The 16693-nt window shown below is 43.8% G+C and overlaps 1 protein-coding gene across 1 annotated transcript in view; it reads left to right on the top strand.

Annotated features, from left to right (window-relative positions):
- Positions 1 to 16693, top strand: part of LOC134446341 (pikachurin) — a 67539-nt gene that overhangs the window by 6069 nt on the left and 44777 nt on the right. The window contains exon 2 of the mRNA XM_063195688.1: positions 829 to 938. Within this exon, the coding sequence (XP_063051758.1) occupies positions 829 to 938 (110 nt within the window). The remainder of the gene's footprint in view (positions 1 to 828; positions 939 to 16693) is intronic.

Raw genomic sequence — 16693 nt, 5'->3', positions numbered from 1 at the left:
TGTGCTGTCTTGTTGAAACAACAAACTCCTCTGGAAATGCCATCACTGTAAATAATTTTATGCCTCAACAAACCATGTGGCAGAATTTGACAGTGTGTGTGTGTGTGTGTGTGTGAGAGAGAGAGAGAGAGAGAGAGAGAGAGAGAGAGAGAGATTGTCAGTCTGTGTATGCATCGAAGTGTATATATGTGTGTTCACTGCGTACTGAGTGAGCTCTATAAAGAATACTTACACCAGCATCTACTGTTGCTGCTTCATACCAATTCAAAGCCTTCCTTCATACTGCATGCAGCATCGAGCAATGCTATGACACCAACTGCAAGAGAAATTTGTGGATTTCATCTGACTAACTGTACTGTATGTACCCCCCTTCCACCTCGTATTCCCTCTAACCACCAATTTCTCTCTTCTCATCTTGCCTCATCATTTCTCTCTCTCTCTCTCTCTCTCTCTCTCTCTCTCTCTCTCTCTCTCTCTCTCTCTCTCTCCTTTCCCTCCTCTCTCTACCTCTCTTTCTCTCTTGCTCTCTCTTGCTCCCCTCTCACACTTCGGCCCTCTCTCCTCTCTCCTCTATCCCTCCTTCCTCTCCTCTCTCTCTCTCTCTCTCTCTCTCTCTCTCTCTCTCTCTCTCTCTCTCTCTCTCTCTCTCTCTCTCTCTCTCTCTCTAACCTTGCCTCCCTCTCTCTGCATCTCCCCCTTCCTTCCTCTCTCTTGCTCACCTCTCACACTTTTCTCCTATCTCTTTCTCTTTCCTTGTCCTCCTCCATTCCTCCTCTCTCTCTCTCTCTCCCCCTCCATCCCTCCATTCCTCCTTCCTCTTGCCTACAGACCGCCTGAGCCCCCCCCTGGACATCCAGTTGGAGACATTGAACTGCACGGCCCTGCGAGTGCGATGGAAGATGCCCCGCCGACATGTCAGCACCATCACAGGGTACAAGGTAGCCTCTTCTCTCCTCTTCCTTTCTCGTCTTGTCTCGTCTCGCCTCGTCTTGTCTCGACTCCTCTCCTCTCCTTTCCTCTCCTCTCCTCTCCTCGTTTAGTGCCAGCCAAGGGTACAAGTTAGCCTCTCCTCTCCTCTCCTCTCCTCTCCTCTCCTCTCCTCTCCTCTCCTCTCCTCTCCTCTCCTCTCCTCTCCTCTCCTCTCCTCTCCTCACTCCCAGAGGATTACCATAAGGTACTTGATTGCTACTTTTCCTCCCCTCCACTCTTCACAGGGTAAAAAGTACCTCATCTCCTCCCTTACCTCTCCCCCTCCTTCTTTCCCCTCATTCGCGCTCCCTTCCCCAAACACCACTCCCCTGGCATATGTCATGGGAGTGCTACTCTACTCGCTCGATTTTCTTACTTTGCTCTTTCACTCTCCCCCCTCACTTTTTTTTTTTACCTCATTTGTCCTCCCTCATGTTCTCTTCATCAAACTCCTGTCCTCGTGGCACATGTCATGGTAACACACCATTCCTCACTCTCTAACTCTCTCAATCAATTCAATTCAATTCAATTTTATTGGCGTGCCTGTTCATGACAGTGTTGCCAAAGCTTACAAATAACATTAAAATGGGTAACAGAACATTACGGTCAAAAAAGAACATTAAGAACACTAAACATGCGTGCGTTAAAAACTCTCTCTCCCTCTCTTTCTCTCTCTCCCTTTCTCCCTTCCGCTTCCCTAATTCTTGCTCTCCTCCATTTGCACATGCCATAGTGCTCCTCTCCTCTCCTCTCCTCTCCTCTCTTCCTTCCCATGCTCACTCTCCTCCCTCTCCTCTCCTCAAACACCTGTCCCTTTCTGCATGTCATGGTCCTGCGCTTACCCCCCATCTCTCACGCTCTCCCTCCGCTCCCATAATTCTTGCTATTCTCTCCTTCCACACGCCATAGTGCTCCTCTTCTTAGTTCTCTCTCTCCCTCCTGCCTCTTCTTATCTGGCGCCCCTCCTGCCTTCCCCTCTCTCGTGCTCGCCTCCCCAAACACTCCTCCTGCTTATTTCGCTCCCTCATCCTTGCTCTTCTTCCCGAAACATGTACTGCCCTCCTCCTCCTGCACGTCACCAGATCAAATCCTCTACGCACTGTCTTACCCCCTTCTCTTACTTTCCTGCCTTTGCACGGGAACGCTCCTCTCCCCCTGTTCTCCCCTTCTCCCGCCTCTCTCTCTCTCTCCTCTCTGCTTGTTTCTTTCCCTCGCTCCTGCTCTTCTCCGTGAGCATGTATTCCCCCTCTCCCTGCGCATGTCACAGAGGCCCAGCGGGGGCCTACAGTAATTCGCCTGTATTAGCGCAGTTTGACACGCGGAGCTGCTGTCAGGGATGTCTCCTTTGCTCACTGGAGCATCCCACAGCCTTAGTAAGAAGAGCTCCCCCTCTTCACTTCCTTAACTCCCTTCCTTTTCCCTCCTTTTCACCAGACTGTCCAACATTGTGAATGCATCCACCATGGAAATACGGCAGTTGAATTATGTTGTTGTTGATTGTTAAATATGAATTCGAGACGATTCGTCTAATGAATTGTTGAGAGGGGACCATTCGAACAAAACGTTGGACCATTCGTAGAAGGCATGGGGCGTTTCGTGCAGTACCTGAGGATTTTTCGTCGAAGACCTAAGGACGTTACGTTCAATCCATGCAGACCTTTCGTGTAACTGGGCAGATGTTTAGTTTAGTCTGCCTATTTTATTAGCCTATTATTTTTTATATTTTATCAAACTTGTGTGCCTACCACCACAATGCAATGAAAACAAAAATCGAACCATGTAGAAACTACGTGCGTCTCTATTTTTTTAAAATTAATTAGTAATTTTAGTTCAGGCTGCTTTTTTTATCATTAGGCCTATTTTATAGCCTATTTTATATATACTATATTGTAACGGACTGCCTCTGCCTCCTCCGGAGTGAGATAGCGTTACCCCCTGTGAACTACACGTGCAGCCTATAAAATTGAGTTAATTTTAAATGGCGGGTGAGACTGTCAGGAAGCAACAAGCCGAGAGAGCAAGAGAGAGGGAACCATGAAGTGTGCGCCGAGAAGATCACCATTCGCAAGAATCGCTAAAGCCAGACATTGATGTGAGCTGTTCCAAATTGAGAGGGTTTTGCAAAAGTGCACTACTAAACGTAAGAAAAGATATTCGTTGTGTTGATATGAATTATTTCTAGTGTGTTGGTCACTGATTTTTATTCATTTTTGGAAAGGTAACGGCAGTCTTGCTGCCTGGCTGGCGCCCATAACTACAGTCGTTTGCACCACTACAATATCAACGAAATGTTTTAAAATGTACGACATCAATTTAAAGGTAGGCCTAAGGGATAATGTATTGTCCACACATGAATAAGAAAATGTTTCCCTACGGGGCGAATAACACCCCCGACGCCGAAGGCGGAGTGCTGTTATCTCTGAAGGGAAATGTATTTTCCGTAGTCACGTGTGGACAATACATTATCCCGCTTATCCCGCCTTTACCAACATTAGACTATAAAGCATACATAGTTAACCATAGTTTATAGCGTGCGCAAAGAAAGATAGTTCGTGGAACGCTCATAATTTAAACAGGTTAACAAGCAACATGGTTTGGCTACTTTCTAACTTGTTACAGCCACATTGCGCTTCAAACTGTTTGCAGGCTGCCTCGTTCACCGCGCGATATCTACTAAACTCGGGTTCATAACATGATCATTTCTATCTAATCGGCACAGTATTCCAGAAAAAAGCATAGACAACCCAAACACTGATGTGCGCCCTGACCACCATCATTAGCCTATCGACCCTGATACAGGCAGAGCCTATCAAAGGGCGTTGAACACAATGGCTAGGACCTTTTCAGTAGTGGTTGGGGAAGTAGGGCATGCGTCGTGATTCACCGTTGGTGTTTGTATCAGCACGCCAAAAGTTACCTCACTAACGTTAATGATGTTCTTTGCTGAGTAACCTAGCCAAATATATCCAGATAATCGTGAATTATGCAAAATAAAGTCTGCCAACATGTATTGCCATTCTAGGAGCGATAAGGAGAATGCCGCACAGGCGCGGAGAAAGGGTTCCTTTGACACAGAGAATGCTCTGTGTGGCTGCGCGCATGCAGTGTTTAGTTTGCAGGTTTCAGGCAAATAATGGTGATCGATACGCCCTAGGTCCATAAGACTAACAGTAAAACAGGGACAATGACAAAAGGGATGAATTGCTTGAGGAAATCAAAAGGGACAGAGCGAAGTTATGACAACAAATTGACGTGCACCATTATGCAAGGCTACATGTAGCCTAGTTATGATGGGTTAACCACTCAGTTACCGTTGCATTCATAATATGTAGCCTATGATAAAGATGACTTCAGCGCAGGATATCAGAAATAAACAAGACAGCGCAGATGGCTTTTAATTTTTAACATGGCCACATTATGCGTCAATACGCCAATGCGTATTAGGCTATTTATCATGAAACCTCAAATCGGAAGTAGCCTTATCTTGTACCCAGCACTTTTCAAACCTTACTCGGGTTTATGGTAATTGTCCGGGAGTCGCACACTGGAGCTGAATGCAGAATCAAAAGCTGCCATTTACAATTGTCCTAAGACGTCAAACTGGTCCTGGATTAACGCATCACACGTTATTTGTTCTACTGTACGCATCTAGGCCTATATTCGTTATAAAAACAGATATCTTAGAATGAAGTCTTATGAATGGTCCACCATGCTTAATTCCATAAAGCATGCCAAATGAACTTGAAAGAAATGCGAAATGAAAACAGCGTGTCAATGCAAGCTCTTTTTAAAAAAAATCATAAATACAGTATGAAATAGTGATGTGAGCTGTTCCAAATTGAGAACAAGCGCACAAGTCTGCAAACAAGGGTTTTGCAAAAGTGCACTACTAAAAATAAGACAAGATATTCGTTGTGATGATCTGAGTTATTTCTAATGTGTTGGTCACTGATTTGTATTCATTTTTGGAAAGGTAACGGCAGTCTTATTGCTGCCTGACTGGCGCCCATCTCATAACTTAAAACTAAAGTCGGTTGCACCGCTACAATATCGACGATTTTTTTTTAAATGTAGGCCTACAACAGCTTTAAAGGTAAGGGATAATGTATTGTCCACACGCAGTGGTAGAACGCAGGTATATGGAGTATACCCACTTCTACATTTTAGGGGATTCAGTATACCAACTTAAAATTGATTGATCCATTATTTAGAATGGCATAAATATATACAGTATACCCACTTCAAAAAATGCGAGAATATACAGTATACCCACTTCAAAAAAGTAGACTACACCTAGACTACAAATATTTTCCTACGGGGCGAATAACACCCCCAATGCCGAAGGCGGAGTGCTGTTATTCCGCTTCGAAGGAAATGTATTTTCCGTAGTCACGTGGACAATACATTATCCCGCTTATGCCGCCTTTACCAACATTAGAAAGCATACATAGTAAACCAGTAGTTTATAGTAACATGTTTATTGCCATTTTATAGCGTGCGCAAAGAAAGATAGTTCGTGGAACGCTCATAATTTAAAAAGAAAGAAAGGAGTGGCACACTGGAGCTGAATGCAGAATCAAAAACTGTATTAAACAAAGCCGAAAAAAGTAAAAAGGAAATAAAACCGACAGACAGGGGACAAACGTTTCGGTCAGCCCATCATCTTCCTTTTCTTCCTTTTCATACTGCTCTTGGAATTACGCACCGAGCAATACGCTCAGGATATGACATTGGCGCGAACGCCACCCCACCATTACGCGCATAATTTAAAAAGGTTAACAAGCAACAGAGTTTGGCTACTTTCTAACTTGTTACAGCCACATTGCGCTTCAAACGGTTTGCAGGCTGCCTCGTTCACTGCGCGATATCTACTAAACTCGGGTTCATAACAGGATCATTTCTGGATGGTTGGCTGGAGGAGGCAACGCTAGCCTAAAGAGTAGGCTACTTCACCCTTAAGGAAACTATCAAGGAACTCCTCACTTGTTACTCACATACTAGTGTTAATAAAATATGTCACGACAGCGGCCGGCGGACAGTGACAGTTTGCTTTCTTGAAATAACAACATTCGGACAATAGTGTAGACTTGTGCGCTACACGCTGGGGTGGGGCAGGGTTGCTGTAGGTATCCATTGCGCGCGGCCGGTCGCTTTGGGAAATGTGTGTAAGTTGCATTTGGGTAGGCTATTGTGCGTGTTATAGTTGATTAAGTAATTGACGGGCCAACGTCCGGCAGCAGTGGCTGAGTGTGTAACTTAACTTAACTTAACTTTTGTAGGCTACTATCGTCCGAGTGTCTCCAGATTGTGATTATTTATTCATTTATTCAAAGACGATAGCAGTTTACAGACGCTGCTGGTTGCATGGATATTGTGGTGGTTTTCCCTCCTAATTGTATTTTATGAAATTGTAAAAATAAAACTACCATAACCTTTACTCCCGTTGTCTGTCGTTCCTGAATCGTGGTCTAAATTTCACCTCTTACAATAGTGTCCAGTCCAGTGAATGATCCTGCATCCATGGATAAAGCATACTAAGTGGATTTATCACATGTGAAACGAGAAGGCAGAAAGTGCAATTAGTTAATAAATGAAACAGTGTACAGGTCAGTGCTGGTAAAAAAAAAAAGAGTTTTAATGACTTGCACAAAGTTGATGCTCGTTTGGTGAACTTCAAAACCTGCGCTGTATTCAATAAAAGCTGGGCATAAAAGCTGCATTTTTGTCGAGTAATGTCCATTTGAACCTCACGTGAAAGTAACGGGGATTGTGCTGCATTTGATGGATGGAGCTGATATTACGCACATAATTCTACTGAATAAACATCCAACTGCGACCCAAACGGTAACTTGTCGTGGTAGTCTATGTCGAATATGCCTTAATTTGGCTGTTTGCTATTCGCCTCTGGCATCATCCGAGCATGTGTAGTGCGAGATGCCATTATGACCGTTGCGCGTAAATATTTGCAAGAAGATGGGGCCGTCAAACACAGTAGGCTATGGATACTTATTTAACGACTTTAATGAAGATGTCATGTAGACTGTTTGACGGCCCCTTCCATAGACAGCATTCATCCATCTATCCATCCCTTCCTCATCTTTACGCGCAACGGTAATAATAGCCATTACTTTTCTTGTAGACGTTGCGGTAATATTTTATTCATTATCGACTTATTTCAAGCAGCATTCCACTGTCCACTCTGCGTGGCCCTGTTGAAAGGGTTGCGGGAAGGGGGATCCACTGAACACGGCAGGTCATTTGCATGACAAGACTTCATGCCCATTAGCGAACACTTTGTTCTCAAGAACTTCCCATTAAGAAATGTGTATTCTGAATGTGTTTGTCGCCGTTTTCAGCAAGCCTGGCGTCGCCATGAGGACCTGATGTTTTCCACAGAAAACATGCATGGTTGCCACCACTTAAAAAGGTGCTTGGAGAGGAGGCAAAACTGGTACAATTTAGGCTGCATTAAAGCATACACGTTAGCTTTCACGTTGTGCGATGGATGGAGACAAGTTTGGAATCGCTCCCTCTCTCTCCCTCTCTCGCTCACACACACACGCGCGACGTAATTCTCTGCACTCTTTGCAAGACTCTACTGTCACTTGACTCCTCTTATTGGATACCAGCCAAAATTGTAAGCTAGATAGCCAATAGTTTCGATTGTGCTGCTTGGACTGGAGGTATTTCAACTGCTAAAATGTAGGCTGCATTAAAGCATCCGCACGTTTCAACTTTCACGTTGTGCAATGGGTGGAGACAACTTGAGAATCGCTGTAAGTTAGAGATTTTTTTTAAAACATAGGCTGGCAAGATGTAAATGACCTGCACTGCTTGAAAAAGACGATCGACTATGTGCCTCAGGCATCTTAAATACTAAAAACTAATAGGCGGATGGCGGGTGGATTCGGTTTTGGAAATTGGAGAAAAAACATTAGGGCGGGTGGATAGCAGGTGGATTAGAAATTCTAAGAAGCGGTTGCGGATTAAATAATACATCCACCGCGCACCTCTAGGCCTACTCCACACGTAGGTATATTCCAGACCTACAGAAGACGGTAGCTAGAAGCGCTCATCTAAAAAGTTACCGGAAAGTCAGAAAACTCGCTGCATGACAACCAAATGTGCTCAGTAGACGCACGCTGCCCTGATTCAAAGCGACAAGGCTGTGCTTGGTCCCGCCTCTGTGCCCGCAGCTGGGGATACTCAAATACTGTTCCAGAAATGTAAGGAGTAGAAAGTAACATAGGCCTACAGATATTTGTCAAAAAATGTAACGGAGTAAAGTAACGGCGTAAAAGTGAAAAAAAGCTTCTCAAATATTGTTCCAGAAATGTAAGGAGTAGAAAGTAACCTAGATAATTGTCAAAAAATGTAACGGCATAAACGTAAAAAACCGACAACATACCAGTTAAAATGAGTAGGCCTAAGTACATTTTATTTATGAAGCACATCTGAAAACAGCAACAACAAAAAAAACTGTTGATTTACATACTAGATTAGGCTACTAGATACTAGATACATTACTAGAGAGAGAGAGAGAGAGAGAGAGAGAGAGAGAGAGAGAGAGAACGCGCTCCTATGCAGTGTTAATATAGCGAGTTCACTTCTCTCTCGCTCTTAGTGTTTTTGTTTTTTGTTTTACTGCAGCCATGGACTTAACACAGGTGCAGGGGTTCTATAATGTTTTCCGACACTGTTATTTTTTCTGCCTCATGCGCGAACTATTGATTGTCATTCAGTTTGAGCCATTATTAGGCCTATATAAATCGCGGGTAAATCAGTTTTTAGGCCTACCACATAGGCCTATTTAGACTTCGAACAAAAGAAATAGGCCTAGGACACACGGGAATAATAGGATATAAAATAGGCAGCCTGACTGGATCGATGGACGATTTCCAACAATAAAAGACAGGAAAGAAACAAAATAGGCAGCTACCAGCTTATTCAATTAATAAAACTATAGCCCAAGAACATTGCCTCGCCGGGCAGAGAGAGAGAGAGAGAGAGAGAGAGAGAGAGAGAGAGAGAGAGAGAGAGAGAGAGCGCGCGGTCCTATGCAGTGTTAATGTAACGATTTAACTTATCTCTCTCTCTCTTTACTGTAGCCATGGACTTAACACAGGTGCATGGGTTCTGTAATGTTTTCAACACTGTTATATGCATAGTGCTCTGGCTCATGCGCAAACTTTGTTGTCATTCAGAATCAGAAACATCAAAGTGTCGGCAGACAGCATTCTCTTGTTGCTGGTGCTTCGCATCTAAAAAGTTACCGCCCAAGAACATTGCCTCGCCGGGCAGAGGGAGAGAGAGAGAGAGAGAGAGAGAGAGAGAGAGAGAGAGCGCTCCTATGCAGTGTTAATGTAACGATTTAACTTCTCTCTCTCTCTCTTTACTGTAGCCATGGACTTAATCTTAAAAAACAACAACAACATAGCCTACCAGTAAAAACGAGTAAGTAGGCCTACATTTTATTTATAGATTTACATGTTTAAATCAACAAAAAACAAATAGGCTATTTAAAATAGGCTAGACAAAACCGTTAAAATGAACATATTTAAATAGACAAAACCGTTAAAATGAGCATGAAAAAAGCTGATTCTAAGAAAACCCGTTAAAATGAGCATTACAAAATCTGATTTACATTTCTAATATAGGCAGACTGAAGGGACCTTTAGTTGAAACCTAAGGATCTTTAGTTCAATTTTAAGGACCTTTCGTTGGCTTTTGCGGTAGACGGACCATCCTCGACTAAAGATCCCCAGCCTTATACTAATGGTCCAACGTTTTGTTCGAATGGTCCTCTCTCAGGAATCCATTCGACGAAAAGACCTGTATCGGTTAAATATGAATGAAAAAGGACAGGTTTATGAATGGGCAACATAAAGTTGTGAATTAACAGCAACATATTAGTCACTGGATGATGGAAAAGCCTCCGTTAGAGGAGCACCGCCCTCATAGGCCTCCCAATGCTCCCTCGACCTCATCATAAGCCTGCCAAAGCCCTCCTTAGTATGCAAGAAATAAAATAGACTAATGCCCCACAACAATGGCAGCTAAGTACCACCCATCTCTCCGCTGTATCCTTCTCAACGCCTCCTGAGGGCTCCCGAATGCTCCCTGGCGGATGTAGAGCCCCCATTGAGAAACGCCAGTGTACACGCACAAGACGAGGCCTCTTCCTAGTCATGCACTAGTCATACCATAAAGCATATGGACCTTAAACGGGACAGTTAGATACTGTACTTACACCCCCCTCCCAGTGTGTACACATAAATAATAGATAAGTACAGTAGACTGTTATCAAATCCATCCTCCCTCAATCACAAGCAGTCTGTTAGTGGCCATCAGGTGTAATTGTTTCAGCACATCTGCTGTGATACCATCAGTCTCAATACTGGACTGTCTGAGCTCACCAGGGTGTCTCCAATTTGGGACTCCCAGACAGGATGGGCTCATTGGGGAGATGCAGAGTAAGAAAACAGGCCTCCACCTGTCTTATCTGTCTGAGTGGCTGTGGTTGTGTGTGTGTGTGTGTGTGTGTGTGTGTGTGTGTGTGTGCGTGTGCGTGTGTGTGCGTGTGCGTGTGCGTATGTGCATGCGAGAGATCATGTGTCTGCCTCTATATCTGTCTGCCTGTCTATCCTGTCTGTGAAGCGGACATTCGTTTTCGCTGTTACCTCAAACTTACAGAAATATTCACCTGCAGACTTGCAATGCACCTTAAGCGGCTCACTGAAGTCCTCCCTCTGTCCAGTTGCTGCCTTTATCTCACGGTTCAGCGCATAAAATGGTCTTAAAAGCACCTCCTTGCCAAGATTATGTTTCATTGCCTTTGCATGGAAAAAGGTGAACGTTGAATTTACAGCCCCTGTGGTGATATCCATAGTCATAACCGTATAAACCCAGTCCCTCTCTGATTCATTTGAAAGAATATATGGCAATATATAATACAGCCGTTAGACAGACAATAGATAAATAGCAATGATAAAGAACAAAAAACGTCGCCCTTCCATTTCTTTGTGGAAAGAAAGTGTGAAATTCATGCACACAAGGCATATAGAGCAGTCGGAAAATATTTTATCGAGATGCTGTGGTGCAGTGTGCTTGCTAAGACCATACAGTACGGGCTTCATGACCATGGGGTCCCAGGTTCGAATCTGGCTTGAGTCATTTCCCAACCCTATCCAAAATTCATGTCAGGAGGACTTCAAATCATGTCCTGTCTGTTCCTCACTTTCCTATCAAACAAAGGCCCCAAAGGCCCCAAACTACTCAAAAATGCTAATCCAGCCCATTGTGCCTCATTTCCTGCTGGAAATTGGGTTCTACGGAGATGGTATTCCGAGACTGAATTGTACCTGGAATTTGTGTTTTTTCTTTACACACCTCAGTTGGTAGGGAATTAGGTTGTTGGGAAGTGGTCTGGTCAGTGTGCAGGAGTTTTATAGTATTCCTATTATGGTAACCGAGTGTGTAGATATAAATCCATTTAATCCACACGGAGGTAGGGAATTTGATTGGTCATTCTTTGCTTGAGAATTATCGCCCGGCAAAACAGCTGTACAAACTGGGACGTTCCACGGTAACAAGGCCCCAGCGGAGCAACCCCAAATTAACTATAGTTCCGGCCCCAATATTTCCCAATATATAACACCCAGAATGTTACATGGCCAATCAGTGAACAGGGCGAGGCTACGAGTCAAACTTCTTCCTCCTTTCCTTTCCTCTCGCCTCTGGCTTTCTGATGCAAGACTCGACATCATTGGTTAGCAACATTTTTAGTCAATGTCTTGCAAATCCACAAGTCAAAGGCCATTTTATTTTCTGCAATTGGAATGTTGAATGGTTGAACCCCGCCCTCCCCTCAAAGTTGCTCTTTGCTGGTTCACAGTGGGGAAATTTAATTGTTTTCTGGAGGCAGTGTGATAACGAGGCCACAGGAAAGGACCGGAGGTAGTAGTTTGACACAGAGTGTTTGCGAGTGTTGGCATCAGCTGAGAACTGCATATGAAATTCTGGTCCCTAGGCAGGCATATAGGCTGACTAACTCTATAGTGTGCCGTATATACATCACAACGTTAGAGGTCGCATATAATGTGTATTTACGTCATGATCAGACGTTAGTGATTGTGTAAATGCAGATCCAGTTGTTTTAGAGTTCAGCAGAGCAATCAGTCCCTCCAGCAAGGAAACATTTCTCAATACAGCAGACCCTCTGGTTCAAGAAGTGTATGAATGGTCAGTTTACCAGACCAGCCTGGAAAGCCAATGAGCAGATTACAGCTGCCAAACCAAATAAACATAAGGTGCACATGTCATTTTATTTTGAAAATGATTTTCTTTTTTCCTGTTTTTGGCACAAGAGAAAGAGAGATGGGGGAGCACAGAAGAGAGAAATAGCGAGGGAGTGAGAGACAGAGACAGAGAGAGAGAGAGAGAGAGAGAGAGAGAGAGAGAGAGAGAGAGAGAGAGAGGGAGAGAGAGAGAGAGAGCGTTCTCCCTCCAGCCGGTGAATCACCTTCGCTGCACCTGAAGATAAGCGTCCGGCTGGGAAATGGATGTCTTGGGGGCGTGAGAAAAGTATGAAAATACTTTTGCACGTTGTTTCGCCCTCCAAGGCTTGAAGCCCAAAAAAAAAGAAAGTAAGAAAAAAACAAACTCTGAGAGGCACTTTAAGCAAGCCAGGCAACTTGCTTTCACACCCCGTTCTCGTATGAGTTGCTGTGCGTTGTTTTGTTCCAGTTTGTTTTCCGAGTAATTGGATTATAACGTGGTGATGACTGCCTCAGATATTGCGTCATGCTCTGCGTACACATGTGCTTATCAGGCAGTGTCAGAAATCAACAGTTCTGATGGCAATAATATAACCTCCTTAAACTGACACTCTGCCAAGGGGAGTGAGAGAGACAGATAGTAAGAGAGAAAATGCATGTGTATATGTGCGCATGTTTGCGTGTGCATGCGTGTGTGTGTGTGTGTGTGTGTGTGTGTGTGTGTGTGTGTGTGTGTGTGTGTGTGTGTGTGTGTGTGTGTGTGTGTGTGTGTGTGTGTGTGTGCGTGTGTGTGTGTGTCTGTGAACGTGGGTGAACATGAGCACGATGGTGCAGAATAATAAGGACTTGTTATGTTGTGGAAAGTTTCACGCCTTAAGTATCTGCTTGAGTATCGTGCTTCGGATTGAAGGCTGTATGTGCAGACCTAAAGGGATTAGGTGAATGACACAGTCAAGATGTGAGATAAATACTTACTATTAATTCTGACAGAATAACTACCAACACTACAGATCAGCGAAGTACTGCAGTAACTTTTTGTTGCCAAATATTACATGTAGTATGATAAGAAATTCTGTTAAGCTTTTTTCAGAAATGTTTTGTTCTGAAACTACATATTGTCTGGAGCATATTATGATTTAATGTGATCGACTTGGTGATATCCAACTTTTCAGATATGTTCCAATACGTTTTTGACATAACAGTAATAGCAGATTATGTCTACACCTTATTGAAGTATTATACATGTGTGTTATGCCAATAGCACCAGTTTGGGTCTGGGCTATTCACTATGAATTACAATCGTAACAGTCATAAAGAGGTCTCGAATGCATCATCTAGTAATATAGAGTGCTCTCTCTTTCGTTATTGACTACAAGAAATTCTTGGTTTGTTTTGTTGCAATCAAGGCATTTCGCTACTCTTCCCATACAAACGTATTCCCTATCCTTTGCCGTGACCTGTGTTTCGGTCAGAGTGGAATTAAAACTCATCTTCTGTATTTCAAAAATACGGCGACTCAAATGATCTCATTTTCTCTTCCATAAAACTGTCCAGGCCTACAAGACAGACATAGTGGAGATTAAGCCTTGCTGTGATAGGGGTCATCTCAAGTTCGAGAACAATGACGATGGATTCCATCTCTCTTAAGGCAAATAGGATTATATTATTATAACCATACACACAGCATTTCAACAGTCTCTGTAATTTGGCCCTCGATGACGGTTGGAGTAGAGTTTGATTCTGTTTTAGTGGCCTTGAACTCTTTATTAAATCACATCAGTCATATCGGTCTCCTTCAACCAGCTACCAAGTTGAACTTTTGACCGTGACTGTTCTCTATTGTGTTGTATTGTGCTGTATTGTGTTGTGTGGTATGGGATGGCAATACACCGGAGGATTCTTCAATGTGCCACTCACAAACAGAGCGCGCATGCATGCTTACGTGTGCGACGTGCATGTGCATGTGCATTCATTCGTGTGTGTGTGTGTGTGTGTGTGTGTGTGTGTGTGTGTGTGTGTGTGTGTGTGTGTGTGTGTGTGTGTGTGTGTGTGTGTGTGTGATGGGGCGATGAAACGGAAGGTGAGACAGTTATAGAGGCTTAATGGCTCTGGGAGCAGCAGCCCCTCTTGAACTGATCCTGCAGGGTGCACTTTGGGGGCAGAAACCCAGTGTGTGTGTGTGTGTGTGTGTGTGTGTGTGTGTGTGTGTGTGTGTGTGTGTGTGTGTGTGTGTGTCTGATACATGCCGATACAGTATGTGCATGCCTTTGAAGCTCTCTCTCTCTCTCTCTTTCTGTGTGTGTGTGTGTGTGTGTGTGTGTGTGTGTGTGTGTGTGTGTGTGTGTGTGTGTGTGTGTGTGTGTGTGTGTGTGTGTGTGTGTGTGTGTGTCTCTGTGCACACAGTATGTGTCTTTTTGTATGAGTGCGTGTGCATGCATTTGTGAAAGTATGTACAGTATGTGTGTACTCTTGTATATGCTTATGTGCAGCCTCTGTGTATTGTGTAGGCCAGCGTGTGAGTATGTGTGTGTGACAGTGAGCCTTGCCAGTGTGAGACACAGGGGAGGTGTATGTGTGTGTGTGTGTGTGTGTGTGTGTGTGTGTGTGTGTGTGTGTGTGTGTGTGTGTGTGTGTGTGTGTGTGTGTGTGTGTGTGTGTGTGTGTGTGTGTGCGTGCGTGCGTGCGTGTGTGTATGAGACAGGGGGGGTGTGCAGGCCAAAAGATAGCTCAGGTTGTCACCTTCATTTTACCTAGATGTCTTGTGCCTCAGGCCACATGCATGCACAAATGCATGCAGGGTGCGGTTTGTTGGAAATCCAGAAGGGGGGATATGTTTGAGATTTCAAGCAATGTCAATGGAGTTACATTAAACTATGATTAAAATCATGTAGAAAAAGTGACAATATCAAAACCAGAGGAGGGGACAATCCCCCCCATGCCTCCCTACAAATCCCTACACGCACGCACGCACGCACGCACACACGCATGCACACAGTAACAGTAACAGTTGCAGTAACAGCAAAGATTCTCTATTCTAATGCATTTAAACCGTCTCTGGTAACAGTTAGGCCGGCCGCACATTGGCTCCGACAGCACTGCGGTGCACTTTGCTTCCGACATAATTCGGACCCCCAAACCAAATTTCACACGAGCATAGCATTGATAGTCAATGGGCGGCGCTGACAAAATGGAACTTGTCTCTAATTGCTATCCGACATTGGCGAATGTCCGCGGACATTGGCGCCAATGTGCGTTGTTCTATTGAAAACAATGAAATCGAACTTTTGCCCAGCAGTGCTCAGCACTTTGTCGGAGCCGGTGTGCGGAAGCCCTTACACAACATATAATGTATGAAAACTCTATTACAGGCCCAAGGCCCACAAGGGATCCACCACAATGCATACATCAATAAAATAATACAGCACAAATTCAAATATACACATTTTATATAAAGAAGTGGAAGCTAGTGAAGGCGCTCATTCCAGTGTTCACAGATCATAGACATGTACCTTACAGAGCTACGACATTGCAATAAGCTACGATCTACTAACTGTGCAATAAGCTCATTTGTAAAGCGGTCCAGCCAGCTCATAAAAGAAAAGGTGAGATTTCTCAACAGTGCCATGAAAATAGTTAGACCTAATTTGCAGAACTTGCTCTGGTACTCCTTGGTCTCTTCAGGAGAATCCTGTGATAATCATTATAAGCTACTTTCAGCTCAAGAAAGCTCTCTTACTTGTATCTCACCCAGAGTGGAGCTGTGTAAAGAGGGAAGGAGTAAGATCGAAACAGGTTATCTGTTATGCAGTGATGAATTTTTCCAGCCATCATGTTAGCTCATATAACACTCTCCTCTCTCTGCTCATGTCCACATCATCCTCCAGCGCATCTGTTAGGATGTGCCCCAGATATTTTGTGGCATTAGTTACTCCCCGGTCTTCTACAGATAAAAATAAAGAAGGACATTTAATTTTCAAATCGTCCTTAGTCCTACAGATCGTTACCACACTCTTCTTAACATTATGTTGAATGTCAATTCTGCCCCATAAACGGATATTGAGGAGCTGTTGGAACACACTGCAACTTCGAAATGAAATGGTTAGGTCATCTGCATATAAGCAATGATTAATACTCATCTTGCCAACCATACAACCTGTTTGACATGTCCCCAGTTGCCTAAACGTGTCATCCATATAAGCATTGAAAAAGATTGCCGTACCGCGTTGCTGACATGAAAAGGTGTAGATAGGATGTTCCCCTGTTTAACCCGCCCAGTTTGGTTACAGCAACAATAGGCTAAAATTCGTACTAAACTACTGAGGACTCCCCTGTGCTTGAGTATATTAAACGATTTCAAATAATTGATGTGATCAAACGCCTTAGAAGCATCTATAAAACTAAACCCGAAAGCATACTAGAGCCCTGTCTCTCTCCTAAATGCATTAATA

Source organism: Engraulis encrasicolus, chromosome 3, assembly GCF_034702125.1.
Source record: "Engraulis encrasicolus isolate BLACKSEA-1 chromosome 3, IST_EnEncr_1.0, whole genome shotgun sequence".
Classification (NCBI taxonomy): domain Eukaryota; kingdom Metazoa; phylum Chordata; class Actinopteri; order Clupeiformes; family Engraulidae; genus Engraulis; species Engraulis encrasicolus.
The sequence above is the reverse complement of the archived record's forward strand: the minus strand, read 5'-3'. Positions and strand labels throughout refer to the sequence as shown.